Below are 25992 nucleotides of genomic sequence, written 5' to 3' on the forward strand. Positions count from 1 at the left end.
AAGGCTAATTATATGCATTATAAGGCCAAAGGGTGGAAGGCCCAATAGCCAAGAGGAAGGAACTGAAAAAAATCAAAGGCTAGGCTTACCTAGCCTCCCACATCCCAGGGCCATTACTCAAGTCTTTTCCTTGATAAAAACAAAGCACAGCCCTGGCTGATGTGCTGTTGGTTGGGCGTCATCCTGTGTGCCAAAAAGTTGTCAGTTCAATTCCCAAGCAAACCCGGACACATGCCCAGGTTGTGGGCTCAATCCCTGGTAAGGGCCTGAAGGAGGCAGTCTATTGATATTTCGCTCTCACATCAATGTTTCTCTCTCTCTCTCTCCTTAAAAGTCAATTTAAAAATCTTAAATAAAAACAAAGCACAAGCCGAACCGGTTTGGCTCAGTGGATAGAGCGTCAGCCTGCGGACTCAAGGGTCCCAGGTTCGATTCCGGTCAAGGGCATGTACCTTGGTTGCAGGCACATCCCCAGTAGGGGTCGTGGAGGCAGCTGGTCGATCTCTTTCATCGATGTTTCTAACTCTCTATCCCTCTCCCTTCTTCTCTGTAAAAAATCAATAAAATATATTTAAAAAAAAAAAAGAAAGGGGGATATTATAGTCCCCTACTATTATTAAAAAAACACACACACAAAAAAACAAAAAACAAAAACAAAGCACAAAATGAGTTTTAAGTTATTTTGTTTCTGCTAGCAGGGAGGGCAAGTAGTCCTACCTTGACAAAGCATGCCCTGACAATAAGCCAACAAGTCAAAATATAGATCAGAATCAGGAAGAACATTGGGAGAAGGCAGAGAAAAAGAATTCCAGGTAAGATAGGAAGGATCCTAAAAGCTACAGGCTACAATATCAGAAACAGACGTTCTATGTGCTTTAGGACACATGTCTGAGCCCTAGCATGAATTGGGTGTTGCTCTACATACAACCACAGATGAGAAACATCCATGGTTTAGACAGGTTCCTCCTGTTCTTTGGGTGGTGAATGCAAGGTGACGCTTCTTTAAACTTTACAGTATCATCCTTTGAACTTTGAGTCTTTCCAACCAGCATCTACTGAGAAGTCTGAAGAATACCCCTTCAACAAGGCAAATAAAAACATTTAATGACCCTATTCCCATCTCCCTTCCTCCCCAGTGAAGAATTCTGCCTCTTCCTTCTTTGCCAGGAGGCAGAGAAATAACCCAAGATTGAAAAACACATAACAACTGTCTCAAATGACTTAGATTTAATCATCGGAAGCAAACTAAATGGAAAGCTTACAATAGAGAAGAATTACATGTCAGTGCCTTTTGCAAACTGAGCTGGGACAGAAAGGGACTGGGGCTGCCCCTCAACCTGATCCTTTCCAAACAAAGACATCCACAGTGTCCCTGGCCGTCTGGCTCAGGCAAGGAGGAGACTGTTGGCTCTGTGTGTTGAGGTCACCTTGCCCACCACTCACTCCTGGCCAGCATCAGGAGCCCCGCACTGCTGGCTGTGGTCGTCGCCCTTCTTTTTGTGGCCTGAGACGATGTCATCAATCCGCAGCAGCAGAACTGCAGTCTAGGAGAAAAACCACAGCCCCAACGAGGTCAGCAGAGAAGGGAGGGACATTATCCCCGGGCTCCTCCTCCACAATTACCATTTTATCTGAAAGCTATCTTTTCAGAGTGTTAAATTAAAATGCAGTTCTTCCTAAGCCAGGAATGCAGCTTGTACACCTTGCTTTTTTATTAATCCTCACCAGAGGATATTTTTTCCATTGATTTTTTTAAAAAAAGAGAGTGGAAGGGAAAGGGGAGAGAAACATTGACGTGAAAGAGACACATCAATCGGTTGCCTCCTGTATGTGCCCCGATTGTATTGAACCTGCAACCCAGGTATGTGCCCTTGAGCCTGCCACTTTGGTGCTCGGGCCAATGCTCTAACCACTGAGCACACGGGCCAGGTCACCTTGCCTTTTTATATGAACTAAAGGTAAGTAGGGGAATGGAATTCCTTGCGGATCTTTGTGGGAATACTCTGCCTTCCATACCCCCTCCCTTCAAGATGGGACTGAACACACTGGTTTCTGGTTATCTGGGAATAAACAGTATAGCATTTGCCTTGGGGTGCCTCACCTCCACTGCCGTCTTATATATTTGCAGTTTTACAGCCAGTGGCTCCCAGATGCCTAGTTCTTTCATGTCCACCAAAGTACCTGTTTCACCATTTACACCCCAGGTCTCACAGTTCTCCTGGGTATGCTTGGCCTGTAGTTGGAACAAGCACAAACAGTTAAAGGGGAAAACACTGGGAATAAGTAAGCTAGCAGGGAACATTAGGTAAAAAACTAAACCAAAAACACTGGATTGGTAAGGAAAGGATAAGAGGAAATGGCAATGACAACAAACAAGTCAAAAATTAGGAGCAGAGATATTAAGGAAACAAGCTATAAAAGAGAACCTGGATAGACAGATGTCATCCATCCTCAAGCCCCATCAAGAGAACAGCATGAAAAGGAACTCACCCGAAGAGAGGTAAGTAGACGAATGGTGCTGGCTCCACAGTTCTGGATAAGGGTACGAGGGATGACCTCCAGGGCCTGAGCAACAGCCCTGTATGGCCACTGCTCCACACCAGTCATGGCCTTGGATTTTTCTGTCAAGGCATGGGCCACAGCCATCTCACAGGCCCCACCCCCTGGCACCAGCTGAGGGTCCAGGAGAACGTTGCGGCATACTTGCATGGCATCCTGGAGGTTGCGTTCTACTTCCTGGGGAAAGCAAACAGATAGTATGAAGCAAAAGCTCGATGACTCAGGGACAAATCAGAGGCACCAAAGGACTTCCTGACGGCCAAGTTCAGCAACCCACCAAGGAGGGCAACTAAGAAAGGTCCTTGGAATCCCTACTGGGCAAGGCAGATGCTAGTTACCTTGGGCAAACACAGTAACTACAACTGCAAAAGGGCTGGGGATGAAACGGAGGTGTCACTCTGTGGAGTTAGGTTTCTTACTAGCTATGTGCCTTTGGGTAAGTTATTTAACCTCATTGAGGTGGAAAAAAAGCAGTATCTATGCCCTGGCCAGTAGCTCAGTGGTTAGATCGTCTGCCTGTGTTCCGCAGGGTTGCAGGTCCAATCCCCAGCCCCAGTTGGTGCACGTGTGGGAGGCAACCAATCGATCTGTCTCTCTCACACTGATGTTTCTCTCTCCCCCGCCTTCCACTCTCACTAAAAATCAATGGATAAAATATCCTTGGGTGAAGATTAACAAAGGAAAAAAAGTAATTTCAACTTAAAAAATAAGGAAGCAAGGACTGATTACCAGGGGTTGGGGAATGATGAATCACTATTCAATGGATATTATCTCAGTTTTGCAAGATGTGAACCAGAAAAAGTTCTGGAGACCTGTCTTACAAGAATGTGAATATACTTAAAAAGTAAGCAGGCCTGCCCTAACCGGTTTGGCTCAGTGGATAGAGTGTTGGCCTGCGGACTCAAGGGTCCCAGGTTCGATTCCGGTCAAGGGCATGTACCTTGGTTGCGGGCACATACCCAGTAGGGAGTGTGCAGGAGGCAGCTGATCGATGTTTCTCTCTCATCGATGTTTCTAACTCTCTATCCTTCTCCCTTCCTCTCTGTAAAAAATCAATAAAATATATTAAAAAAAAAAAAAAAAGTAAAAGGCCTGACAGGTGGGGCTCAGCGGTTGAGCGTCGACCCAGGAACCAAGAGGCCACTGGTTCAATTCCAGGTCATGGTCAGGGCACATGCCTGGGTTTCAGGCTTGATCCTCAGGAGGGGGCGTGCAAGAGGCAGCCAAATCGATAATATTTCTCTCTCACTCATGTTTCTAACTCTATTCCTTTCCTTCCTCTTCCTAAAAAAAAAAAAAAAAATCAATGAAAACCTCTTTTTGTTTTTAAAGAAAGCAGGAGAGACAGATATGTGTGGCTACAGATCAAAATTAAACAGCTATACATGGACAACAGGGTGATTTTAAGCCCTCTGGAAAACTCAAGAAATTCAGTCACACTTTCAAGGCTGACTCACCGAGAGAATCTCTTTGCTGGCCCCCCGGAGAAGAATGGTACAGGCTTTGGGGTCTTTACACTCAGTGATAAATGTAAAGTACTCATCTCCAATTTTCTTGATTTCCAACAGGCCAGCTCCTGTTCCAACATCGTCTTCTCTCAGTTCCTCTGGTCGGCTGACTATCCGGGCCCCACAGGCTCTATTGATTAGATGAGGGAGGAGGAGGAACCAGATGATTTCAGATAAACATTGCTACCTAAAACTCAAGAGGTCTTGGCTGCCTGGTGAAATAGGTTTTCAAACATGTGTAAGTGGAGTTTCCCTAAACTAATTCGGCTTTATAAATAAAAGTGTGCCCAGCTAAGGCAACTACTATAACCAGGTACAGTTTGGACAAATGAGCTCTTACACATATCTAACATGAACACAACAGTCATTTCTAGAAGAATTCATTCTGTATACCTAGTTAGTTTCAAGGCCAATAATAGGACTCTACTAAAGATGATGCAAAGGCAAGTAAGGAGGAAGGTGAATAAGTACATAAGTACATGTCTGACCCAATTTTAATAAATGCAGGACTAACATTTTATTTGTCATTCTTTTCCCCCACTCATGGACGTGTAGACAATCAACTAAGTGTATGTGCATAAGCCCAGAGCCATTTCAGAGCAAGCTGAAGTATAAAATTCGATTTGGATCTATGATATATTCTGTGATGTTGGGGCAGGCTTATATTTTATGTACATAAGTTAGCATTAAAAATTACTGGTATCGGTCAAGGGCATGTACCTGGGTTGCGGGCACATCCCCAGTGGGAGATGTGCAGGAGGCAGCTGATTGATGTTTCTCTCTCATCGATGTTTCTAACTCTCTATCTCTCTCCCTTCCTCTCTGTAAAAAATCAATAAAAAATATATATATAAAAAAAAAATTACTGGTATCTGAGCACAGGCATCAGTGCAGAAGTAGTGAGTGAAATCTAAAGTTTCATTAACAGCAACTGAGGACCAATCAAGAAAGCTTATGGTTCTGCTATATTCTGAGCTAGTTAAAAACATGCTACTCTGTAATGAACCCCTACACCAAGGTAGCGATCACAGATGCTAAGTAGAAGCTGGTCACTGCTGGTTAGGAGCAGTACAGAAGAGACTCATACATTAGACAACTGTTGGATTAGATAAAGGACTTCTGAAAAGGGCAGAGAGCTAAACCCAGGGCCTATAACTGATTTGGCTGATTATATCCTATGTTAGACCTTTTCAGGTAATGACGACTGCATTATGAAGCTACAAAATAGAAATACTTGGAAAGGAAGAATCTTATTTTTACCTGACCTACTCACCTAGCGATGCGATTATTGTCTGTCTTCCGGACTCTGCGGATGGCTGTGATATTGGCCCGCATGAGGTAGTGCTGAGCTAAATCTGCAAACCAAGAGCAGAGGTAAGCTCAAAACCAGAACTCCTGGGTTCTGAACTGGTTTATCCTCAGATCCTCAATGTACCCTAACCATCACATGTTTATTATATTCAATCTATGCCAACATGGGGAGGGGGGCAATCACCCACTCTCTTCTACCTCAACAGTAGACTAAAAAAATGAGTAGAGTCCAGCCCAGCCGGCGTGGCTCAGTGGTAGAGCATCAACCTATGAACCAGGAGGTCCTGGTTCAATTCCTGGTCAGGGCAAATGCCCGGGTTTTGGGATCGATCCTTAGTAGGGGGCATGCAGGAGCCAGCCGATCAATGATTCTCATCATTGATGTTTCTCTCTCCCTCTCTCCCTTCCTCTCTGAAATCAATAAAAATATATTTTTTTAAAAAGAGTGGAGTCCTACCTGAGATGCCCTTTTCAGTGATGACCACGTCGGGCTTCATATGGATAATGTCCTCACAGAGCTGCTGGATGTATTCTTCTTCCATTTGGAGGATTCGGGTGAAGTCTTCCTCTCGTGTGATCTCAATGTCAGTCTGTGTGGTGGAAAGTCACAATAAATTGATTCTTATTCACAATCCTTATTTAATAACCTCCAACTACTTTGTTTTATTTTCCTTTAGCACTTCAAAACTAAATTAACTACTATTCTATGTTCTACTGATGCACTAGAAAAGGTGACATGGTAGTGTGGAGTTGAGGCCAAACAGAGCTGGCTTCAAACCCTGATTTGACCAGTTATCAGCTGTGTTCCTTAATCCAACTTTTCTGATCTTTAGATTCCTCATCTGTAAAAGGGAAGTCAAAACCAACTGCCTTAAAGCGTTGTTGTAAGAATCAGAAATTACATATAAAGGTCAGTAACTGACACTTAGTAGGCATGTAATAAACATATCTTTTATTTCCCATGTACATATTAATAGATTCTTATATCAAGTTTAAGAAATAGAACCAGGAACCTTACCTGGCTTTCTCCTTTCTTGTATTCCAGAGAAGAATCCAGCAGCACTATGCGAGGGTTCTTGATGTAGCGCCGCATTCGTGGATGGGTCACATCTTTGTTAATCATGACTCCTCGTAAAACACACGAGTCTTCAATAATACCCCCAGGTATCTGCACAAAAGATCCACTTTAATCCACAACCAGGAGGAGACAATTTCTCAACTCTCTTCCCAAATGTTCATCTTTCCCAAAGGATCACTATTTTGGGTTTCCAAAGAACCTTTCTTCCATGAACCTCAAAAACAAATACTGTTACAATCACATTTTTTTCCTTCTAGTAAGCACATCAATCTTGGACCTAATTTGAAGATCAGGTGAGACTCACAGAAACAGAGACTGACAAATATTTAATCACAAGGGGCTCAGGTTTCTACTTCCTGAAAGATATTCCCACAGAATTTTAGGCTCAGGGCTCCATCTACTGGCCACAAGGTATTAATGCTACTTTAAAAAATATATGCTTTTATTGATTTTGGAGAGGAAAGGAGAGGGAGAGATAGAAACATCAATGATGAGAAAGAATGATTGATCAGCTGCTTCCTGCATTTCCCACACTGGGGATTGAGCCCGCAACTCGGGCATGTGCCCTGGCCTGGAATCGAACCATGACCTCCTGGTTCATAGGTCAATGTTCAACCACTGAACCACACTAGCCGGTCTATTAATGCTACTTTTTGATCTTAAATTAATAGGGAGATGCAGAAAGCATTCTGGGGTTTATTAACAGTATATTGTAGAGCCTTTCTTTATATACCAACCAAGTGGCTGATATGTACACAAATACACAAACATGGAGACACCAATAAACCTTTCTTTAGCCCCTATAAACTTTGTGTACGGACAGCAGTGAAGGTAACAGAATTATTCCAGGAATACCCTTTTTCAAGTTTTTGTTTCCCAGGCAGCAAATATTCTTCTTCCTAGTTACAACTATAAAGATACACTGCTCTGATTTAAACCTATTTCCTCCACAAGTGGGATGACTCATGCTAGGAAACAATTTGTCTCCAAAGTACTAATTGGAAGTTTACCTTTTCCACCTTTGCGTATTTCTTGATATCAATCTCCTTCCGACCGTTCTCCTCAAACTGTACAGTTTTGACAGCATCCAGGGCAATGCTGCAAGCCAAAGAGGACCACCGACTGATTGCTTTGGTAGTAATGGAGCTGTTGATAATGTTCAGCATCATATCTCGGTTAGTGGTGTCGACGGGAGTACTGGGGAAAAGAAAAACAGGTAATAGGCTCAACAGGAGTCTTGTATATTTAAGAAAGTCCTTCATCTATATCTCAATGACTCTAATAATGGGTCAAAAGGCAGAATTAGGGAATCTGTTCCTTTGTAGGAAACTGAAAGTGACATCAAGTAATCTTGTCCATCCTTCTGCCTTTTCAGCAAGATTACAACTAACCCATCCCTGAAAGGTATATCAAATCCTCCAAGTAATCTGTTCCCATGTTTGACAACTCTTCTACACTTACATATAGACCTTCAGTAAAAGAATTTGTTCTTCACCTTCTGCTTCAACCAAATAAAAATTCTAAAACTTTTACAACTTGGGTCAAAAAATGTTTGGTCTTTGAAACCTGACCCCTAGCAAATTCTGAGTTCCTCTTAATTATCAGCCTCAGCCCTGGCCAGTGTTCTCATGGTTAGTGTCAGGCCATGCACCAAAGAGTCATGGGCTTGATTCCCTGTCAAGGGTACATACCTAGGTTGCAGGCTCAATTCCTACTCCACTCGGGGCACATGAGGGAGGCAACCAATCGATGTGTCTCTCACATCAATGTTACTCTTTCTCCCCCTCCCACCCTTCCATTTTTCTTAAAAAAAAAAATCAATGAAAACAATATCGCCAGGTGAGGATTAACTAAAAAATAATCAGCATTGGTCTGTACTATCCATTTGAACACCTGGTTCTATTCTATCTAGCACCTTAATACATGGTGCACCACATAGTGTTTATTGTTTTTGTGTGTTTGTCTCCCCTAACAAAATTTGTACATGGTAAGAACATTTAGAACCATAAAATGAAATTTTAAGTGTTCTTTGATATCATCTTGTCCAAATTTTCACATATTACTTAACTCTTATAAAAACAGTGTAAGGCACATAATATACAATCACTAAATATTGTTGAAGTATGCATTTTAGGGAAGAAGCAATAGCTCCAAAAGTATTATTTAAGATATACATGCAGTTATTGCTTGATAAAAAGAAAAGCTTTCTAATGATTCAACTACACACACTCATATCCTTTGGGTATTTCTACATTCTTTTTTTTAATTATTATTATTTTTTTAATCCTCACCTGAGGATATTTTTCCATTGATTTTTACAGAGAGCTGAAGAGAAAGGGAAAGTCAGAGAAAAATACTGATGTGAGAGAAAAACATCGATTGGTTGCCTCCTGCACCATCCCTGACCAGGGCCCGGGTCAGGGAGGAGCCTGCAACTGAGGTATGTACCCTTAACTGGAATCTAACCTGGGACCCTTAGGTCCGTAAGCCAACACTGTCCACTGAGCAAAACTGGCTAGGGCGGCTCTACATTCTTATAAAGTTTATTTCATAAAAATAATTTAAATCAAACTCCTCATCCCCTAAGAGTGCCAGATAGATTATCATATACTTTATAATAGCAGGCAGTACAATACGGGTACAAAGCTTACCAAATTACTAGGTACTTATGTACCCAATGATCCAACCATATAAAAGGGTAGAACATTATAGGTTTTACTCTTAAAACAATTTATTTTTAATCAAAAGAATTTTGCATTCTGCATGTCGTGATTTAACTAACATTCCCTAAAGTTAATTATTTTTTTTTAGAAAATGTATTTTTATTGATTTTAGAAAAAGAGGAAGGAAGCGAGAGATAGAAATATCGATGAGAGAGATAGAAACATGGATGAGAAAGAAACATCAATCATCTGCCTCCTGCACATCCCCTACTGGGGATTGAACCTACACCCCGGGCATGTGCTCTGACTAGGAATCGAACCAGCGACCTCAACTGAACCACACAGGTCAGGGTATAAGATTCCCTGAAGTTAGAATTCATGCGTTTCTATATTCCTTTCATTACCCTATTAGCACTCAGCAAAAAGATTAACAAGTTCTTCGATTACTACATGCGATTTAAATAGCATTTTCAGTCCCAGTCACCATCCTTCATAGCATTTTATTATTATTTTTAAAATATATCTCTTTATTGATTTCAGAGAAGAAGGGAGAGGGAGAGAGAGAAACATCAATGATAAGAATCATTGATTGGCTGCCTCCTGCACGCCCCCTACTGGCGATCAAGTCTGCAACCCGGGCATGTGCCCTTGGCTGGAATCGAACCTGGGACCCTTCAGTCCACAGGCCGAGGCTCTATCCACTGAGACAAAACGGCTAGGGCAGCCGTGGGCAAACTACGGCCTGCGGGCTGGATCCGGCCCGTTTGAAATGAATAAAACTAAAAAAAAAAAGACCGTACCCTTTTATGTAATGATGTTTACTTTGAATTTATATTAGTTCACACAAACACTCCATCCATGCTTTTGTTCCGGCCCTCCGGTCCAGTTTAAGAACCCATTGTGGCCCTTGAGTCAAAAAGTTTGCCCACCCCTGGGCTAGGGCCACAGCGTTTTATTAGAATACTGGCTGAATTAGTTATAATCATGCATATGGTAGGATATTTTAAAACTTGTTATTACAGTTATCTAACTCCTTATTCTCCCCACAGGAATCTAAACTATGCCCTGGCTGGTGTGGCGCAGTTGTTTAGAGCGTCGTCCCATTCACCGAAGGGTCAATAGGTTCGATTCCCTGTCAGGGTACATGCTTAGGTTGCAAGTTCAGTCCCCGGTTGAGGTGCATATAGGAAGCAGCCACTCAATGGTTCTCTCTCTTTCTCTAAAATCAATAAACATAACCTCGGCCCGGCAGGTGTGGCTCAGTGGTTGAGCGTCGACCGCATGAACCAAGTCACAGTTCAATTCCTGGTCAGGGCATATGCCCGGGTTGTGGGATCAATCCCCAATAGGGGGTGTGCAGGAGGGAGCCAATCAATGATTCTCTCTTATCATTGATGTTTCTATCCTCCTCTCCCTTTCTCTCTGAAAAAAAAAAAATATATATATATACATATATATATATATATATACACACATACACACACACACATATATATACACATATATACATACATATATATATGTATATATTAAAAAAAAGAATGAGGTGGTTAAACTCCTTTCTTTAAAAAACAACAAAACGCTAGCTGGTCTTGCTCAGTGGATAGCACCTCGGCCTGTGGACTAAAGGGTCCCGGGTTCAATTCCGGTTAAGGGCACATGCCCGAGTTGCCAGCTCGTGCAGGAGGCAGCTGATCAATGATTCTCTCTCATCATGCATCACTGATGTTTCTATCTCTCTCTCCCTTCCTCTCTGAAATCAATAAAAATATATATATTATTAAAAAAGAATCTAAGCTTTTGGAAGGTAGGTCTACTTTACTTACTACACATTTCCCACCATAGTGCCTAACATGGGAGCCAGAAGATAACATGTAACCAAAATGTAACAAAGAATTAAACCTAGTTCCTTTTTATTTGTCTTCTTTGTATTCTTTGCCATTTTCTAAAACTTTTATTTCACTTATCCTTTACATTTTGTTCTCCCCTTTGTTCCTCCTCACAAAATGATACAAAGGGTTAAACCACAGTGTGTGTGATATACCTGGACTTCTTTTCACCTAAGAACAGATCGTTCTTCCAGGCCTCCCATAGTTGATCCTACCCACTTCTGGTCCTCCCGTAGTACCTGATTTTCTTAAGGGTGTTGATCATATCATCCAATGCCTTTCGATAAGCACTGATCACCACCGTTGGGTGCATCTGCTGCTCTAGGAAGTGCTCAGCCACAGAGAGCATCTCTCCCGCTGAAAAAGGATACAGACACCATAATGTTTTAAAAAGTACCTGGATATAAAGGCAACTTCATTATGCTTCTAGAGATATCTTACCTTTTGTCCTAAAATAGTCCATTTGGCTGTAAATACTATGCCAAATTGTACACTTTGTACAAGGCAACTAATAAAGAAAATACCTTCATTGTACATATTATAATGATCAAAAATTGATCCTAGGGTTTATTTTCTTGATCTAACTATATATGTTATCAGTTTTCCAAACAAAAAGCAAACATTTTTCCAAAAACTCTAAAACAAAGAAAAACACATAACAGAAAATTGACTTATTATTTCAACACCTAGGATGCAAATTGCTGGTACTAAGAACAAAAACAGAACACAAAAACCGTACACCTGGAAGAATACCCAAAAAATGTACAAAATTTACCCTCTGGAAGAGGAATTATTAGAAAAATGTCCCTTTCTTTTCAAATTTGTCTTTACTTTGTAATTAATACACACACAAAATAATACAAAAGCTAGTTTCTAAAAAAGTAATTTAATTTAACAAGAGAAATGTAAATGTATTTGGTTTTTCACAAATTGCTTATACTACCTGCCCACAGGCATCAATTTTTTAAATTTACACAAATATGCCCAAGTTTGCATGTATACTCCTAGTTATATACTCAAATGTTTGAATTTAATACTTTGTTACCAATTTCTAAGTGACCATCATGTATACTGAAAGATAATCAAATATTTTAACAAGATGCTCAAATAAGTTAGCTTAGAGCCCTGGCCAGTGTGTCTTAGTGATTAGAGTGCCAGTCCGCACACCAAAAAGTCCAGAGCTCGATTCCCAGTCAAGGGCACGTATTTGGGTTGCAGGTTTGATCCCTGGCCCTGGTCAGGGTAGGTACCGGAGGTAACCAATTGAAGTCTCTCTCACATCAATGTTTCTCCTCCCAACCCCCCATTCTTTCCACTCTAAAAAAAAAAAAAAAAAAAATCAATTGAAAAAATATCCTCATCCTCAGGTGAGGATTAACAAAAAAAAAGGTTAACTTAAAAAGGATATGCCATTAAATAGAACAGTAACATAGAAGATGTCTTTAGTGATGGCAAAATTCCCTCCCGCCCTTTCATAAAGAATTATGAATTTACTAGAGGCCCGGTGTACAGATTCGGGCACTTGTGGGGTCCCTCGGCCTGGCCTGCGCCCTCTCACAATCCAGGACCCCTCAGGGGATGTCAGAGAGCCGGTTGGGCCCAATCCCCACAGACCAGGCCGAGGGACCCCACCAGTGCACGATTGGGGCTGGGGAGAGACCATGGGAGGGCTCCAGGGTGTGTCTGGCCAGTCTTGCTCAGTATCAATCGGCCAGACCCCAACAGCAAGCTAACCTACTGGTTGGAACATCTTCCCCCTGGTGGTCAGTGCGCATCATAGCAACTGGTCGAACGAATGGTCGGACACTTAGCATACTAGGCTTTTATTATATAGGATTAGATCATCTGGAAAACCAGGTGGGCTGAGCCCCAAAATGGCGCTAGCCGCTTTTTTTTCTTTTTTAAAGCGACATATATCTGAGATACCTAGATTCATTAATACTTAATTTACCTATTATCTCCAGGAGATTCAACTAAGATTTATTAGCTAGAAAATTCTGCCTGATATCTAAAGCTCATCGTCTACCCCCAAAAATGAGAAAGCATCTGAAGTCTTTCCTGTTTCATCCTCCAAGTTTTTCTTTAGAGTACAGAACTGGTCATATGTAATTCCCAATCCTCAACAGAATTTAATCTAAAGATGTGATCAGTTGGTGGTGACACAAGTAAATTTCCCACCCAACTCACTATTCTCAAAATGCAGTACACAAAGGCATTTTAGAAATAATTTAAAATGTTCCCGTTTAAAAAGTTCATATAATAGCCCGGCTGGCGTGGTTCAGTGGTAGAGTGTCCACCTATGGAGCAGGAGGTCAGGGTTCCATTCCCAGTCAGTGCATACACTCAGGTTGTGGGCTCAATCCTCAAGGTAAGGCATGCAGGAGGCAGCTGATCAATGATTCTCTCTCATCAATGATATTTCTATTTCTCTCTCCCTCTCTTTTCGTCTCTGAAATCAATAAAAATATATTTAAAAAAATAAAAAGTTCATATAATAATTTTTTTAATAGAGTCCAGTGGCCAGGTAGGACTCTATTTTTTAGGCATGTGGGCTAACACCAGAAATTAGAATCTCTAAAATATAGTTCTTTTCTCATTGCCTAACACTGCTGCTACAATCAGATTTTTAAAAATGAATGCTTTTGGCCTGGCCGGCATGGCTCAGTGATTGAGTGTCGACCTATAAACCAGGAGGTCACACGGTTCGATTTAGTCAGGGCATATGCCGGATTGCAGGCTCGATCCCCATTGTGGGGCATGCAGGGGGCAGCCGATCAATGATTCACTTTCATCATTGATGTTTCTCTCTCTCCCTCCCTCTCCCTTCTTCACTGAAATCAATAAAAAAAAAATATTTTTTAAAAAATGCTTCTGGCCCTGGCCGGTGTGGCTCAGTTGGTTGGAGCATCATCCCTTACAGCAAATGGTGGTGGTTCGATTCCCGGTCAAGACACATACCCAGGTTTTGGGTTTAATTCCCAGTCAAGGGAGCATGCAGGAGGCAGCCGATTGATGTTTCTCTCTCACATCGATGTTCCTCACTCTGTCTCTCTAAAAATCAATTACAAAATTTTTTAAATAAAATACAAATGAATGTTTCTGTTATAAAAATTTCACCAACTTAAAACTTATACAATAAATAAAAGCAATACACCAAGTTTTAAGAAGTGATCCTTTATGATCCTATAAGTGGAACGATTAGTCATTAAAACGTAACAATCAAGCCCTGACCGGTTTGGCTCAGTGGATAGAGCGTCGGCCTGCGGACTGAAGGGTCCCAGGTTCGATTCCAGTCAAGGGCATGTACCTTGGTTGCGGGCACATCCCCAGTAGGGGGTGTGCAGGAGGGAGCTGATCGATGTTTCTCTCTCATCAATGTTTCTAACTCTCTATCCCTCTCCCTTCCTCTCTGTAAAAAATCAATAAAATATATTTTTTAAAAAAAACAAACATAACAATCAAGACTCATTTTCAATTTGACTACTCACTAAAATTTGTAACACCAAAATAGGTATTTATATCACTTTCATGGTCACTCACAGACATGTGCAGAGATGAGAAATTTGAATCACTCAATGAATACATTCCCAGGTGAGGCTGAATAAGACAATCTTCTGCCTTGTTTTAGCTCTCAGTGTAAACAAGTTCCCATTATGTCATATATTTAGTACAATGTTTTTCACGTTTTTGTTTCATTTTGTTGATTTCACTGTTTAGAATGGCCCCAAGTATAAGCACTAAAGTGCTGTCTAGTTTTTAAATGCAATAAGGCTGCAATGTGCTTTATAGAAAAAACATATTACCTTTGTTTGGGCATGAATTATAATGCTATTGGCCATGAGCTAGTGTTAATAAATCAACAATATTAGATAAAATGTCTTTAAAACAAAATAAAAAACACATAAAATAAGGTATATACATTTATCAGTTGAATGTGACCAGAGGCTGACAGGTACCTAACCCCATATTTCAATCCTATTTTCCCTATCAAACTTCCATTCTTCTCTTACCAAGAATAATTACTGATGTGGTCCCATCTCCAACCTCTTCATCCTGTGTCCGGCTAATTTCAATCATGGACTTGGCTGCTGGATGCTGAACTTGAATCTGAAAAGAAAAATGTAGACTGCCACTAAAAACAACACTACTCAAAGATCTTTTCATCCATTCTGCTTGGCCCTAATTCTTAAGCTTCTTGCTTCCATACTTACTCCCCCTTTGTTTTACCATAGCTTGAAAGATGAAAAGTGCCCCCCAAAATATCTAAGTAAATCACCTTTCCAAGTCCCTTTCTTTTTAGGGAAAAAATGTATTATGCCAACTGAACTACTGAAGTTTTTTGAGAACAGAACAATAACTTATAGCTTATTTACTGGGAGCACCACTATTGTGGTTGAATTATGTCCTCCAAAAGGACATGTTGAAATCCTACCCTCTTGCAACTGTAAATGTGACTATATTTGGAAATAGAGTCATTGCAAATGTAATAAACAAGTTAAGATGAGATCATACAAACATTACGATAGGCTCTAAATCCAACCACTGGTGTACTTATAGTAAGAGCCACAGGAGAATGCCATATGACAACTAAGGAGACCGAGTTTACAAGCCAAGGAATGCCACGGATGTGGTCAACCATTAGACTCTAGAAAAGGCAAAGAAGGATTCTTGCCTAGAGTCTTCAGGAGCTTGACACCTTGATTCCAGATTTCTAGCCTCCAGGCTATGAAAGAGTAAGTTTCTGTTACTTAAAGTCACACAGGTTGTGTTAATTTGTTCCAGCAGCCCTAAGAAACTATGCATCATCATCTACACATATCTTTTTGAGTACTTTTATTAAACTGTTAGAAAGCATAATGAAAAGTCACACCTCTCGAAGAATGGCATTGCCATCATTAGTCATCACAATGCCTCCCATTGGATCCAAAAGCATCTAGGACAAAAGCAAAAGTTATATTTCAGTGTTCCAGATAAGAGAAAATCTGTAGTTGATGAGTTTCAATAAGAAATAACCCTACCTTCATCATAGACTTGGGTCCCAAACATGTTCGGATGATATCTGCAATAGTCTATTAGGAAGAAAAGGAAAAACCCACATCACCAAGTATCAGTAACCCACATCACCTCTAAAGTAGGGCTGGCAGCCTCTTTAGATATAGCATGCCTGTGGCTAGATTCTGTCCTTTGTTTTTCCCTTTTGGGAATACTTTCAGGGTAGATGTAGAAAGAAATGACTTTTCACAAGAAAAATGGGACATGCCTTCCAGAGCTTCCGTTTCTCAGTAGTCCAGATAAATGGAAATCCATGTCTTAGTATTTCCTTCCATGAAATACTAAGTATTTCCATGAAATACTACATTTCTTTCCATGAAATGGCCTTCCACACCATGCTAAATCAGACCTAGAGCTATTTCATTCAAAAGATATTAAATACCTATCCAGGATCTACTGTGGCACTAGGAATACAAAAGGGAATTAATACAGCCCTTCCCCTCAAGTAACTCAGTCTAGTATGGAGACAAACACAAATTCTATATAATAAAGAGCTAATATGCTAATTGGACTGAACAGCAGAACAACCACCTGGATGACCTTCTGGATGAAGCCGGGGCTGGAGGGCCGAGCCCCTTGCACGAATTTCATGCATTGGGCCTCTAGTAGAATATAAAACAATATGCAGCAATGGAATTATGCAAAAGTTACTATGAAAAGCCTATTAGACCTAATTCAGAGATGGAGGGCTTCCTTCTCCCTAACTGCAGATACACAAATACTAGGGAAGGCAGCTGGAGGAAAAATTATTACACTTAAAACAACTTCAAAGATATGCTACCTTGGCGGCATTGATGTTTCCAGATTGAACTTTTCTTCCAGATTCACGCTTTACGTTCTGGCCTAATATAGGTAAAACAAAAGACAACAGCTCATGATTGTACCATTGTATATAAGCTATGGATTCCCCCACCATTGACAAGAAAAACACAAGTTTCATGGGTGTATATGTAGATGAAAGCAACTGGCCAGGAAGCATATTTGCCTAGACCAGGGGTGGGCAACCCCTGGCATGCGTGCCAAACATGGCACGCCAGTAACTTTTACTGGCACGCAAAACCCTCTCTTATAATCTTCCATTTACAATTTTTTTCTTAATATCGACTTTTTTATTTTTCAGATAAATTCAGTGTAGGTGCATCTTAGATAAATAAATAATTTTACATAACAAGTTATCTTAAAGACCATAGACATGGATTGACGAGAGAGGGGAAGAGCAATTTCAATAGTGTCGAAAATGAACTACTGAGGACTTGGAATGCCATTCCAGAAAATTTTTTCTGTTTAAAAAACTTTGCAACAGCGTTACTCTAAAAAAATATAAACCTGATGTAAAATCTCTGTCATCAGTGATGCAGCAGCAAAAGTCCCACTGATAATATCAATCGGAGTCATAAAGTTTTCTGTCGGACTATCAGTGTACATGTATACAGTAAAAAATAAATGTATTTTTCATCATATATTGTGTTTTTGTCGCTCAAATGAATTTTATTATTTCTTCAAGGTTCTTCACATACGTACACCTTAAGAGATATCAAGTAGGTGTAACATGTTCTCAAATAATTAGGGTTGGCACGCAGAAGAATTTTGAGTCAGGGATTTTGCTGGTTTTGGCATGCACTCACAAAAAGGTTGCCCACCCCTGGCCTAGACTGTGGTCCTGATATATCAAAGATCCAGGAAGGGCATATACAAGAATCAACTAATGAATGAATAAATAAGTGGAACAACAATGTTTCTTTCTTTCTCTCTCTCTCCCCTCTCTCTAAAATCAATAAATAAATTTTAAAAATAATTTTTTAATTGTACTCCAACCCCTGGTATACTAAGAAACAACCCATGCTTCAACTTTGGAATCATGCCATCACTTTCCCTCTAACCAAACATTCATGTATTTACAGCAAGGATTCATAACTGAGATCCATGAGTGGGCCTCCGTAGGAAAGTGAAATCCCTGAGAGTATATGAGAAAATGGGAGATAATGTACTTTTGTCTGGGAAAAGGATCTATAGCTTTCATTGGATTCTCAAAGGGCTAGTGACCCTAAAAAAGCAGCAATCACTGCTTTATGTACAAAGGCAAAGAGTTTGAGGGTTCATATTTTCCTACTTGGATAAGGAGAATCACTCTTTACAATTATTGATCGTGCCCCCCCCGCCCCCCCCCTCGCCCCCGTGTCCTGTGGAATGAGAACACAGTTTGCAAGATATAGTCATTCCATGATTGGATATAATAAGAACGCCTCACCCTAGCCAGTTTGGCTCGGTGGATAAAGCATCAGCCTGTGACCGGAGGGTCCTGGGTTCGATTCTGGTCAAGGCCACATGCCCAGGTTCTGGGCTCCATCCCCAGCAGGGGGCATGGAGGAGGCAGCCGATCAATGACTCTCATCATTGATGTTTCTCTCTCTCTCTCCCTCTCCCTTCCTCTCTGAAATCAATAACAAAAATCTATTTAAAAAACAACAACAGCCCTAGCTGGTTTGGCTCAGTGGATAGAGCATTGGCCTGCGGACTGAAGGGTCCAGGGTTCGATTCTGGTCAAAGGCACATGCCTGGGTTGCGGGCTTGATCCCCAGTGGGAGGCGTGCAGGAGGCAGCTGATCAATGATTCTCTCCCATCATTGATGTTTCTATCTCTCTCTCCCTCTACCCTCCACTCTCCGAAATCAATAAAAATATATTTAAAACAACAACAACAAACACCCCCCCTCCATTTACTATCAGTAAGACGTGTGTGTATATTTTAATAGGGGGCCCAATTGGCTACCGCCACTAATGCCAGGGGTAAATGCAGGACGCACCACTCACCCCAGGGCCCTCTCAACGGAGACGAGCCAGTGGTTCTAACCAAACCAACAAACCTATGCTCGTTTCCCTCCTCTCTCCAAACTATACACCCCCTACCATTTACATCTGTAAGAACTTCCACCCAGGCCCCGCAAAGCGAACCGTTCACAACTCTCAGGATTTAGGTTCCCATTCCGGACTGTGGTGAGTAAGCAGGAACCTTTCTGATCAACTCATCAGAAAGGTTTTTTTTCTAGGCTAAGCGGAATTTTTCCTGAAAACAGTTATTTCCCAGGCATAGAGAACATGGATGAACTCTCTGAACAGCATTCAGCACACAGAGGTTGGCGTCTTGCAGGTGTCACACAGACGTGACACACAGAATGGAAACACACCGGGGGAGACAATGAACGGGGTGCTTGCTAGTCCTAAGGAAACGTGGGGTGCTCCCACTGGATAAGGAGAGCCAGTGAGAAACGCGGGAAAACTCAGGCTGGTTAGTGGGAAGGTGGCCACGCAGGGGACCCTGGGGGGGGTCCTGGCAGCGCATCCGAGGCAGACCCGCCAGTTACTCGAGGAGGAGCGAGGGCCGGGGTTGCCGAGCGGAAATGCAAGACGGCTGATCCCGAAAAATGAACAAGGATGCCACTGGCCGTCCGCCAGACGCGCTCTTCAGCAGTTTACCTACTTAATCATTTGATCCTCGCGATTCTACGGGGAAAATACCGTTAACCCCAATAATACAGAGGTTAACGCTCAAGTCAACCAACATGGCCGAGGCCACACCGGCTACTAAGGGATGGAACAGGTTATAAAGCTAGGCCAAACGAAAACTAAAAAACACAAAACATGACCCATTTACCTACACACTGACAATCACGTAAGGAAGGGTTCAGGGGAAGGGGGGGGATGAAGAACGAAGGCCGAGTGGGAAGGATCCCGAGCCGAGTCGCCGTAGGACGAGGGGCTGGGCGAGGGGAAGGGCCGTTTGCGTCGGTGAAGACGGGAATGGGCTCAGGGGTGGCAGGAACGAGGGAGCAAGGGCTTCCCAAATAAGGAGGATGACTGGAAGCCACAGTGGCCGGACCGCGGCGGGACTGGGCTGTGGCAACCCCGAAACGCAGGGCCGAGCGGGGAGAAAACGAGGCCTCTCCCCAGGCTCCCCCACAACTCACTGAGCACGAGCACGGGACGATGGCCCATCATGGCGGCGCGATGCAGAGCCCGGTACCCAGAGCGGAGGAAAGCGGCAGAAGCTTCTGGAGAGGGAGCCTGAGAGAAGCCCAGAAAACGTTGCCTCCGCAGGGCTTACACCTCAACCCGCTACCCTCCGGGTCGCCACCAATCACCGCACCCACTTCGTTGACAGGCACGAAAATGGGCCAATTGACATTCTCAACTCCGCCTCCCACGCAAGCACGGCGGGGCAAGCTCGGTAGAGAGCGCGCGATGCTGGAAGTGGAGAGCACCGGCGCTTGCGCAATAAGGCGGCCGCTCCCGGCCGCGTGCGGGGCGAACCTAGGCGCAAGCGCGGAGGCCCTGGCGCTTGGCTCGCACGCCATTGCGCATGTCTGTCAACTACAGGGTGGGTGCTGGGTGGGGTTGAGGCTTTCAATGCATAACGCAGGTAGGTCATTGGACTGGCTTGCGGCTCAGCTTCTCTCGGGCCGCGAAGGCCGGGAAAGGCGTGACAGTTTCCAGTCTTTCGCTCCAGCCTAAGCAAAGTGGAGGAATAAAGGGGCGGGACTTCAGCAGCCGTTGAGGGAAGACCTGGCTGCGGAGTGATATGGGAGTTGTAGTTCTATGGGGCTGGCCAGCATTTCTTGGGGGGCACGCTTCGAGTTGTGTTTTTTTTTTGCCTCTGGACTCGTTGCTCTGCTTGGACCTTACCCTATTAAGGCAAATGTTTAAACGGAGGCTATGAGTGGTACCAGAGGGTGATGGCCTATTTGCCCTCCCCTCTCCTGAATTACTCTATCCGAAACATTTTCTCAAGTTCCCTGTAAGGCTTTGAGAGTTTCTTCATGCCCATTGCCTCCCCTACCCTTTTCATCCACGCAACTGCTGGTCCATTACCTTATAGGAAAGGAAAAGGCCTGATTCTGCAAAAATTAAACGTGGAGAGAACACAGAGGGTAATTGCCCGTTCGTAGGACACTGTTAAGGTTTAGTTAAATTATGTGGTTTTTGTTTTTTGTGTCCCCCACCCCCGAAAAAAAAAGAAACAATAATAATAATGGAAACAGCTGTTTTCCAAACCAGTGAAGGGACCATGGGAGCACGAACAATACAGGAATCACACCCTTTCACACTTTTTTCCTCCCCAAATTGGAACAGCCTAAGATCTGCTGGAGAGAACTTGTGAAATTGTCAATAGTAAAATAATAGCACGGGTTGTTGGTCATGTGATCCTATGATTCTTTCCCAGGCACCACACCTATATCCTACTAACAGAAAAGGTGTGTCAGAGGCCCTGCTTCCCTTCCCTTAAAAGCCAGACCTTAACTGCTCAGCATTTGGGAAAATGATTCTAGTTGTATGTGTTGTTTCCTCTTACTTGGTTAATTGGAAAGTATTTGTTCTGCATTTCCCATTAAATGGGAATGTTGCTGTATTCCCAGTGCCTAAAACTGGATAGGCTAAATAATAAATGCTCAATAATTATTTTTCAAATGAATATAATATTCTTCCTTTGTATCTCCTCTTAATACTTAGAACAAAAATTTGTACAGTGATCCCAGAAGACATAGTGTTGACAAGAGCGAACAGATACTCAGTTTGAGTAGGACAGTCACACTGGTGGCCAGGAAAATGCCTGAGGCCATCTGACTATCCACTTAACTGTAGGTGGAGGAGATTACTTTTTTAAAAATATTTTTTTATTAATTTCAGAGAGGATGGAAGAGGGAGAGAGAAATAGAAACATCCATGATGAGAGAGAGTCATTGATTGGCTGCCTCCTGCACGCTCCCCACTGGGGATCGAGCTCGCAACCTGTGCATGTGCCCTTGTCCGGAATCGAACCTGGGATCCTTTGGTCCGCAGGTTGACGCTCTACCCACTGAGCAAAACCAGCTAGGGCGGAGGAGATTACTTTATCTGAGAGACCTTACTATGTCATAGCGGACATCAATGAACTAGCTCTTTTTGCAGAGCTAGTTGTGTGGTGGCAAAGAACATGACTTTGGAGTTTACAGGCCTGGATTTGATTCCAGCACTGCCACATACTAATGGTGAAATCTTGAACAAATTTCCCAACTTACGTTTTTTCAAAATGTGGATAAAGCTACCTACTTCATAGGATTATTGTGAGAAATATATAAAATAAAGAATGTAAAGCACCTTTTTGAATTTTCTCTTCTGCCACCTTTTGCTGCTCCCCAAACTCATCCTCTGTTATTGTCCAGTCAGAAATATGGTTCCTTTAGTATGGATTGTGTGTAAAGTATTCTTCAAATCTTACAACCCAGTAGGAAATGCATCCTCATATATCTAGGGAGGGCTCAAATTATTTAGAAGTGCATTGCATGGAAGTTCACAAATTTTTCCAATGGTGAAGGATGGTACTCAATCAACCAAGCCACACTGGCCAGGGCTCTCCAAGCGTTTAGTAAGCCAATTCCACGGTGAAGATGGGGACCAACTGTGCCCTCATCTCCGAGTCTAAGACATCCATTCTCCAGGTAAAGCAACCCCGGGTTTTTTTTATACCTTCCTATAGTTTTCATCTGAACCTGCCTCTGTTTATTGCCCATCTTAGATGTGGCACTTCTGCCTGAATCCAGAGCTTTGGGTGTGTCGAGAGCTTGAAAAGTAGAATTTGGAAGGGGAGAGTCAGAACCCTGGAGGGTCCTCCCAGCTCACTCGAGCGAGCATCTTCCCTGAGACCTGCTGCCCCAGCCCATCTCCTATCTTCCAAACCCAGGACCTACTGGGTTTGTTCCATCTTCTGGCATTTACAGACTATTTGGCCGGATTTCTGTGCATAGTCAAGTCACCAGTTTCAAGTAGTGACACATTTTAAAATAATACAATTAAAAATTTTTTAAAATTAATGTTGCACATTAATGAAAAATCAGGGTGGTGGTGGTGGTTCCTGTTCCTAACAGTTTTTTTCCATTGCTGTACAACCAATGCATAGAATAGTCCCTGACACATAACTGGTTCTTGAGAGATATTTGCTGCATATTTGAATGCTAATGAAATGAAATACTTAAATAGATAAATATTTATTGAATGAATATCTGGGAAGGATAATTTTGTTTACAAGTGATCTGGCTGAGAAGAAAGGAAGGTGAAGACCACGCTGAGAACCCCCCACGGAGCACACATAGGCCAGCCAAAGGCATGAATGAGTGCACCCCTTTCCTCTCCAGGGCCGATGGTGGGAGCGTGCCCAGGGAGCTAACCTAAACTGCAAGCCCAGGGTGAAGGTGCTGGTGTTGGAGGAAGGGGGGCCAGTGGGTTAACTCCGCTCCACCGCCAGGTGGCCCGCTGTCTCCAGGTGAGGGTGGGCAAAGCAAGTGGGAGGAAGAGGAAGCCAGAAGCAGGGGCAGGAGAGAACAGTAACAATCACATCTGTTGAATGCTTAGGAAATGCCAGCCCTCTACATCTATTATTTGGGATCCTCACAACATTTCCACAAGGGGAATATTATTATCCTATATATAAGGAAACATACAGTTCCATTCCCAGTCAGGGCACACATCCGGGTTGCGGGCCCGACATGCAGGAGGCAGTCGATCAATGATTCTTTCTCATCACTGATGTTTCTATCTCTCCCTCTCCCTCCCTCTCTCAAATCAATAAAAATATAATTTTTTAAAATGTGAATGAATGAATGAATGAATCAATACATAAATGAACAAACAAATGTCTTAACTCTGGTGCTTTGCTACTTTTCTCTTTTGTTGCCCATAACACTGTGGAGAAAGTTCATTGGAACTAAGGGAGCCAAGTGGCTTTGGGATTTCTAAGCCAAAACAGCAGGGAGTAGGGAGGAGGTGACCCTGATAAAGGGCGGCTCTAAGCAACCCCGAGTTACTCAGTAACCTGAGCCCTGGTCCCCATGGATGGCCTGGCCAGGCTGGGCCAGGGCAAGCAGCAGACACCGGTTCCCCTTGGCTACCCTTTAGGTGCTCAGCTGGTCACAGCTGGAAACTAGAGATGGAAAGTCTAAGATTGGACAGACCCCAGGCAGGCAGGGAGCGGTGACAGAGCCAGGGGCCCCTAAGAAGAGGTCTGAGGTGGCGGAAGGAGTGAGAGATGAGGCCCCCAAATCTATCAGAGCTTCCGGGGCCAGAGGAGGCAGGAGGGGGCACCTAGAGCTTGCCATCACTGGGTGAGCCGAAGGAAAACCATGGACTGAGCCTTTCCAGAGGAGGTGGTGGGCCATGGAAATCCTCACAAGGGTCTCGATCTCTGCTGGGCCCAAGGGTGAAACCAGCTGGTGCTCACTAGTTGTTAACATACCAAGATTGCCCCATACACGCTGGTAAGGAGATGTTGTCCAAAGGTCTCCGAGTGTACCCTCTAGCGGCTGGCCCCGCTATCCTGGCCCTCCAAGGGTTCCCTCTAGACCTCTCCGCAATCCAGCACATAAAGGGTTAACCCCTGCCAGGGCAGGGGGCCTCCAGGACCCAACCCTGTTACTGGTGTTGACTGGAACCCCAGGAGCAGGCCCAGGATTGGCACTAAATGGATGGTTGTTGAATGAGTGGATGAGCAACAGAGGAGAGGGAAAACCAGAGATCCTGAGGAATTTAGAAAAACTGAGTCGACAGGTCAGAAAGAGATGGAGGAGGCTGGAATCAGGGAGGAAACTCCCAGGGATGCTAGGAAGGCCCAGCTGAGAGGCCTTGCTCTCTCTGGTTCTGCAGAGACTCTTCCCCTTGTAGGGCCTACCCAGACCCTGCCTGGGCAGCCCAGAGCAACGCCTACACCCAAACAGGGCTCAGAAAGCAGGCTGTGCCTCTGGAGCGGAAGGCCGAGCCTGGGAGGATATCCAGATGCTGATTTACCAAGAATCATTACCCACAGACTGTTGACCAGACACCCACTGCCCACACCGCTCCACAGCAGGAGCTGGAAAACAGCTTTCCTGCTGATCAAGTAGAGAGCCTCTGGGCCAGGGGCCAGGGGCCAGCGAAGGCCAGAGAGCATGCCTGGCCTGCTGAGAGCAGTGCTACCAGAGGCTGCTGCTACCCAGAGGCTGGTCCCCCACCCCCCTGCCCGCCTGGCTGGGCACTTAGGTCAGGAAGTTGGACACCTAGAATGCCCACACTGTCCCCCAGAGCCCACACTGTCCCCCAGAGCCCACGCCGGCCCCCAGAGCCCACACTGTCCCCCAGAGCCCTCGCTGGCCCAGAGGCTCAAGCCCATGAGGGGAGGTGGGGGAGGAGGTGAACTGGAGAAAGGAGGAGGATCAGGGCCTCCTGAGAAGGGGCAAGGTCGTTCTTAGGAGGAGCCCCACTCCGTATCTGCTCTGGGGAGTGGCTGGTGCCTATGGACCTGCACCACATCTCCCGGGAATGGCAACTCTTCCTTCAGGCAGGGTGTGGAACCTCTTCGCCAACACCCACCGCCCCTGCAGCATGACAGGCCCCCAGTCAGTAGGGTGGCAACGTCGGCAGAGGGCCTCCCCTCTCACTAGCCCCTCTGACACTGGCCTTCAGCTGCTCTTCTCGGAAGCGCCTTATGGCCCGCAGGTGTCAGAACCAAAAGTCCAAGTCCTCCACCTGTTTAGAGCCCTCCAGTGGCCCAGCATCCACGGGGCAGAGGCCATGTGCCTTAGCAGGGCCTTCAAGGTCTTTTTAGACTCCCCATCCTCAGCCTCAGTTCCTGAACGCACTGGACATCACACAGCCAGGCTGGTGTCTATCCTGAGCCCTTCTTAGAAATGTCCCTCTGCTTTCTTCACTTGCCCCAGTTCAGGGCTGTCCTTCTAGACTGCCTGTGGACATCGCCTCCCAGGAAGTCTCCATTTCGGTCCCCTCCCTCCTCTCCTCTCCTGTGGGTTCTGCAGCCTCCTCCTAGGTCCCCACGGCCTCTGTGCTTCCCAAGGTCACATATTTACCCCAATGGCAATTAAATTCCCTCCTAAGTGTCCGTCTCCCAACTGGACAGGGGCTGCTGGAGAGGA

The 25992-nt window shown here is 43.9% G+C and overlaps 1 protein-coding gene across 1 annotated transcript; it reads right to left on the reverse strand.

The window, feature by feature from the left end:
- Positions 1 to 1212: 1212 nt before the first annotated feature.
- Positions 1213 to 20276, reverse strand: CCT3 (chaperonin containing TCP1, subunit 3 (gamma)). Its single transcript, XM_005867586.2, has 14 exons — positions 20026 to 20276; positions 16842 to 16903; positions 16027 to 16077; positions 15879 to 15941; positions 15019 to 15115; positions 11248 to 11365; positions 7467 to 7653; positions 6397 to 6546; positions 5836 to 5968; positions 5341 to 5422; positions 4017 to 4197; positions 2491 to 2736; positions 2102 to 2233; positions 1213 to 1544 (listed from the first exon to the last, which is right to left on the reverse strand). Exons 1-14 carry the CDS (start codon positions 20054 to 20056, stop codon positions 1440 to 1442), a joined length of 1638 nt encoding a protein of 545 aa, XP_005867648.1. The 5' UTR covers positions 20057 to 20276; the 3' UTR covers positions 1213 to 1439.
- Positions 20277 to 25992: the final 5716 nt, after the last annotated feature.

Source organism: Myotis brandtii, unplaced genomic scaffold (assembly GCF_000412655.1).
Source record: "Myotis brandtii unplaced genomic scaffold, ASM41265v1 scaffold250, whole genome shotgun sequence".
NCBI lineage: Eukaryota > Metazoa > Chordata > Mammalia > Chiroptera > Vespertilionidae > Myotis > Myotis brandtii.

Bases quoted from the DNA above. Each gene is read 5' to 3' on its own strand.
- CCT3 (XM_005867586.2), bottom strand. From the start codon at position 20,056: ATGATGGGCCATCGTCCCGTGCTCGTGCTCA. The intron at 5,969-6,396 runs GTAAGGTTCCTG...TCCACCACACAG, and splicing joins ACAAGAAAGGAGAAAGCCAG to ACTGACATTGAGATCACACG. The intron at 4,198-5,340 runs GTGAGTAGGTCA...TCTAATCAATAG, and splicing joins GACAATAATCGCATCGCTAG to AGCCTGTGGGGCCCGGATAG.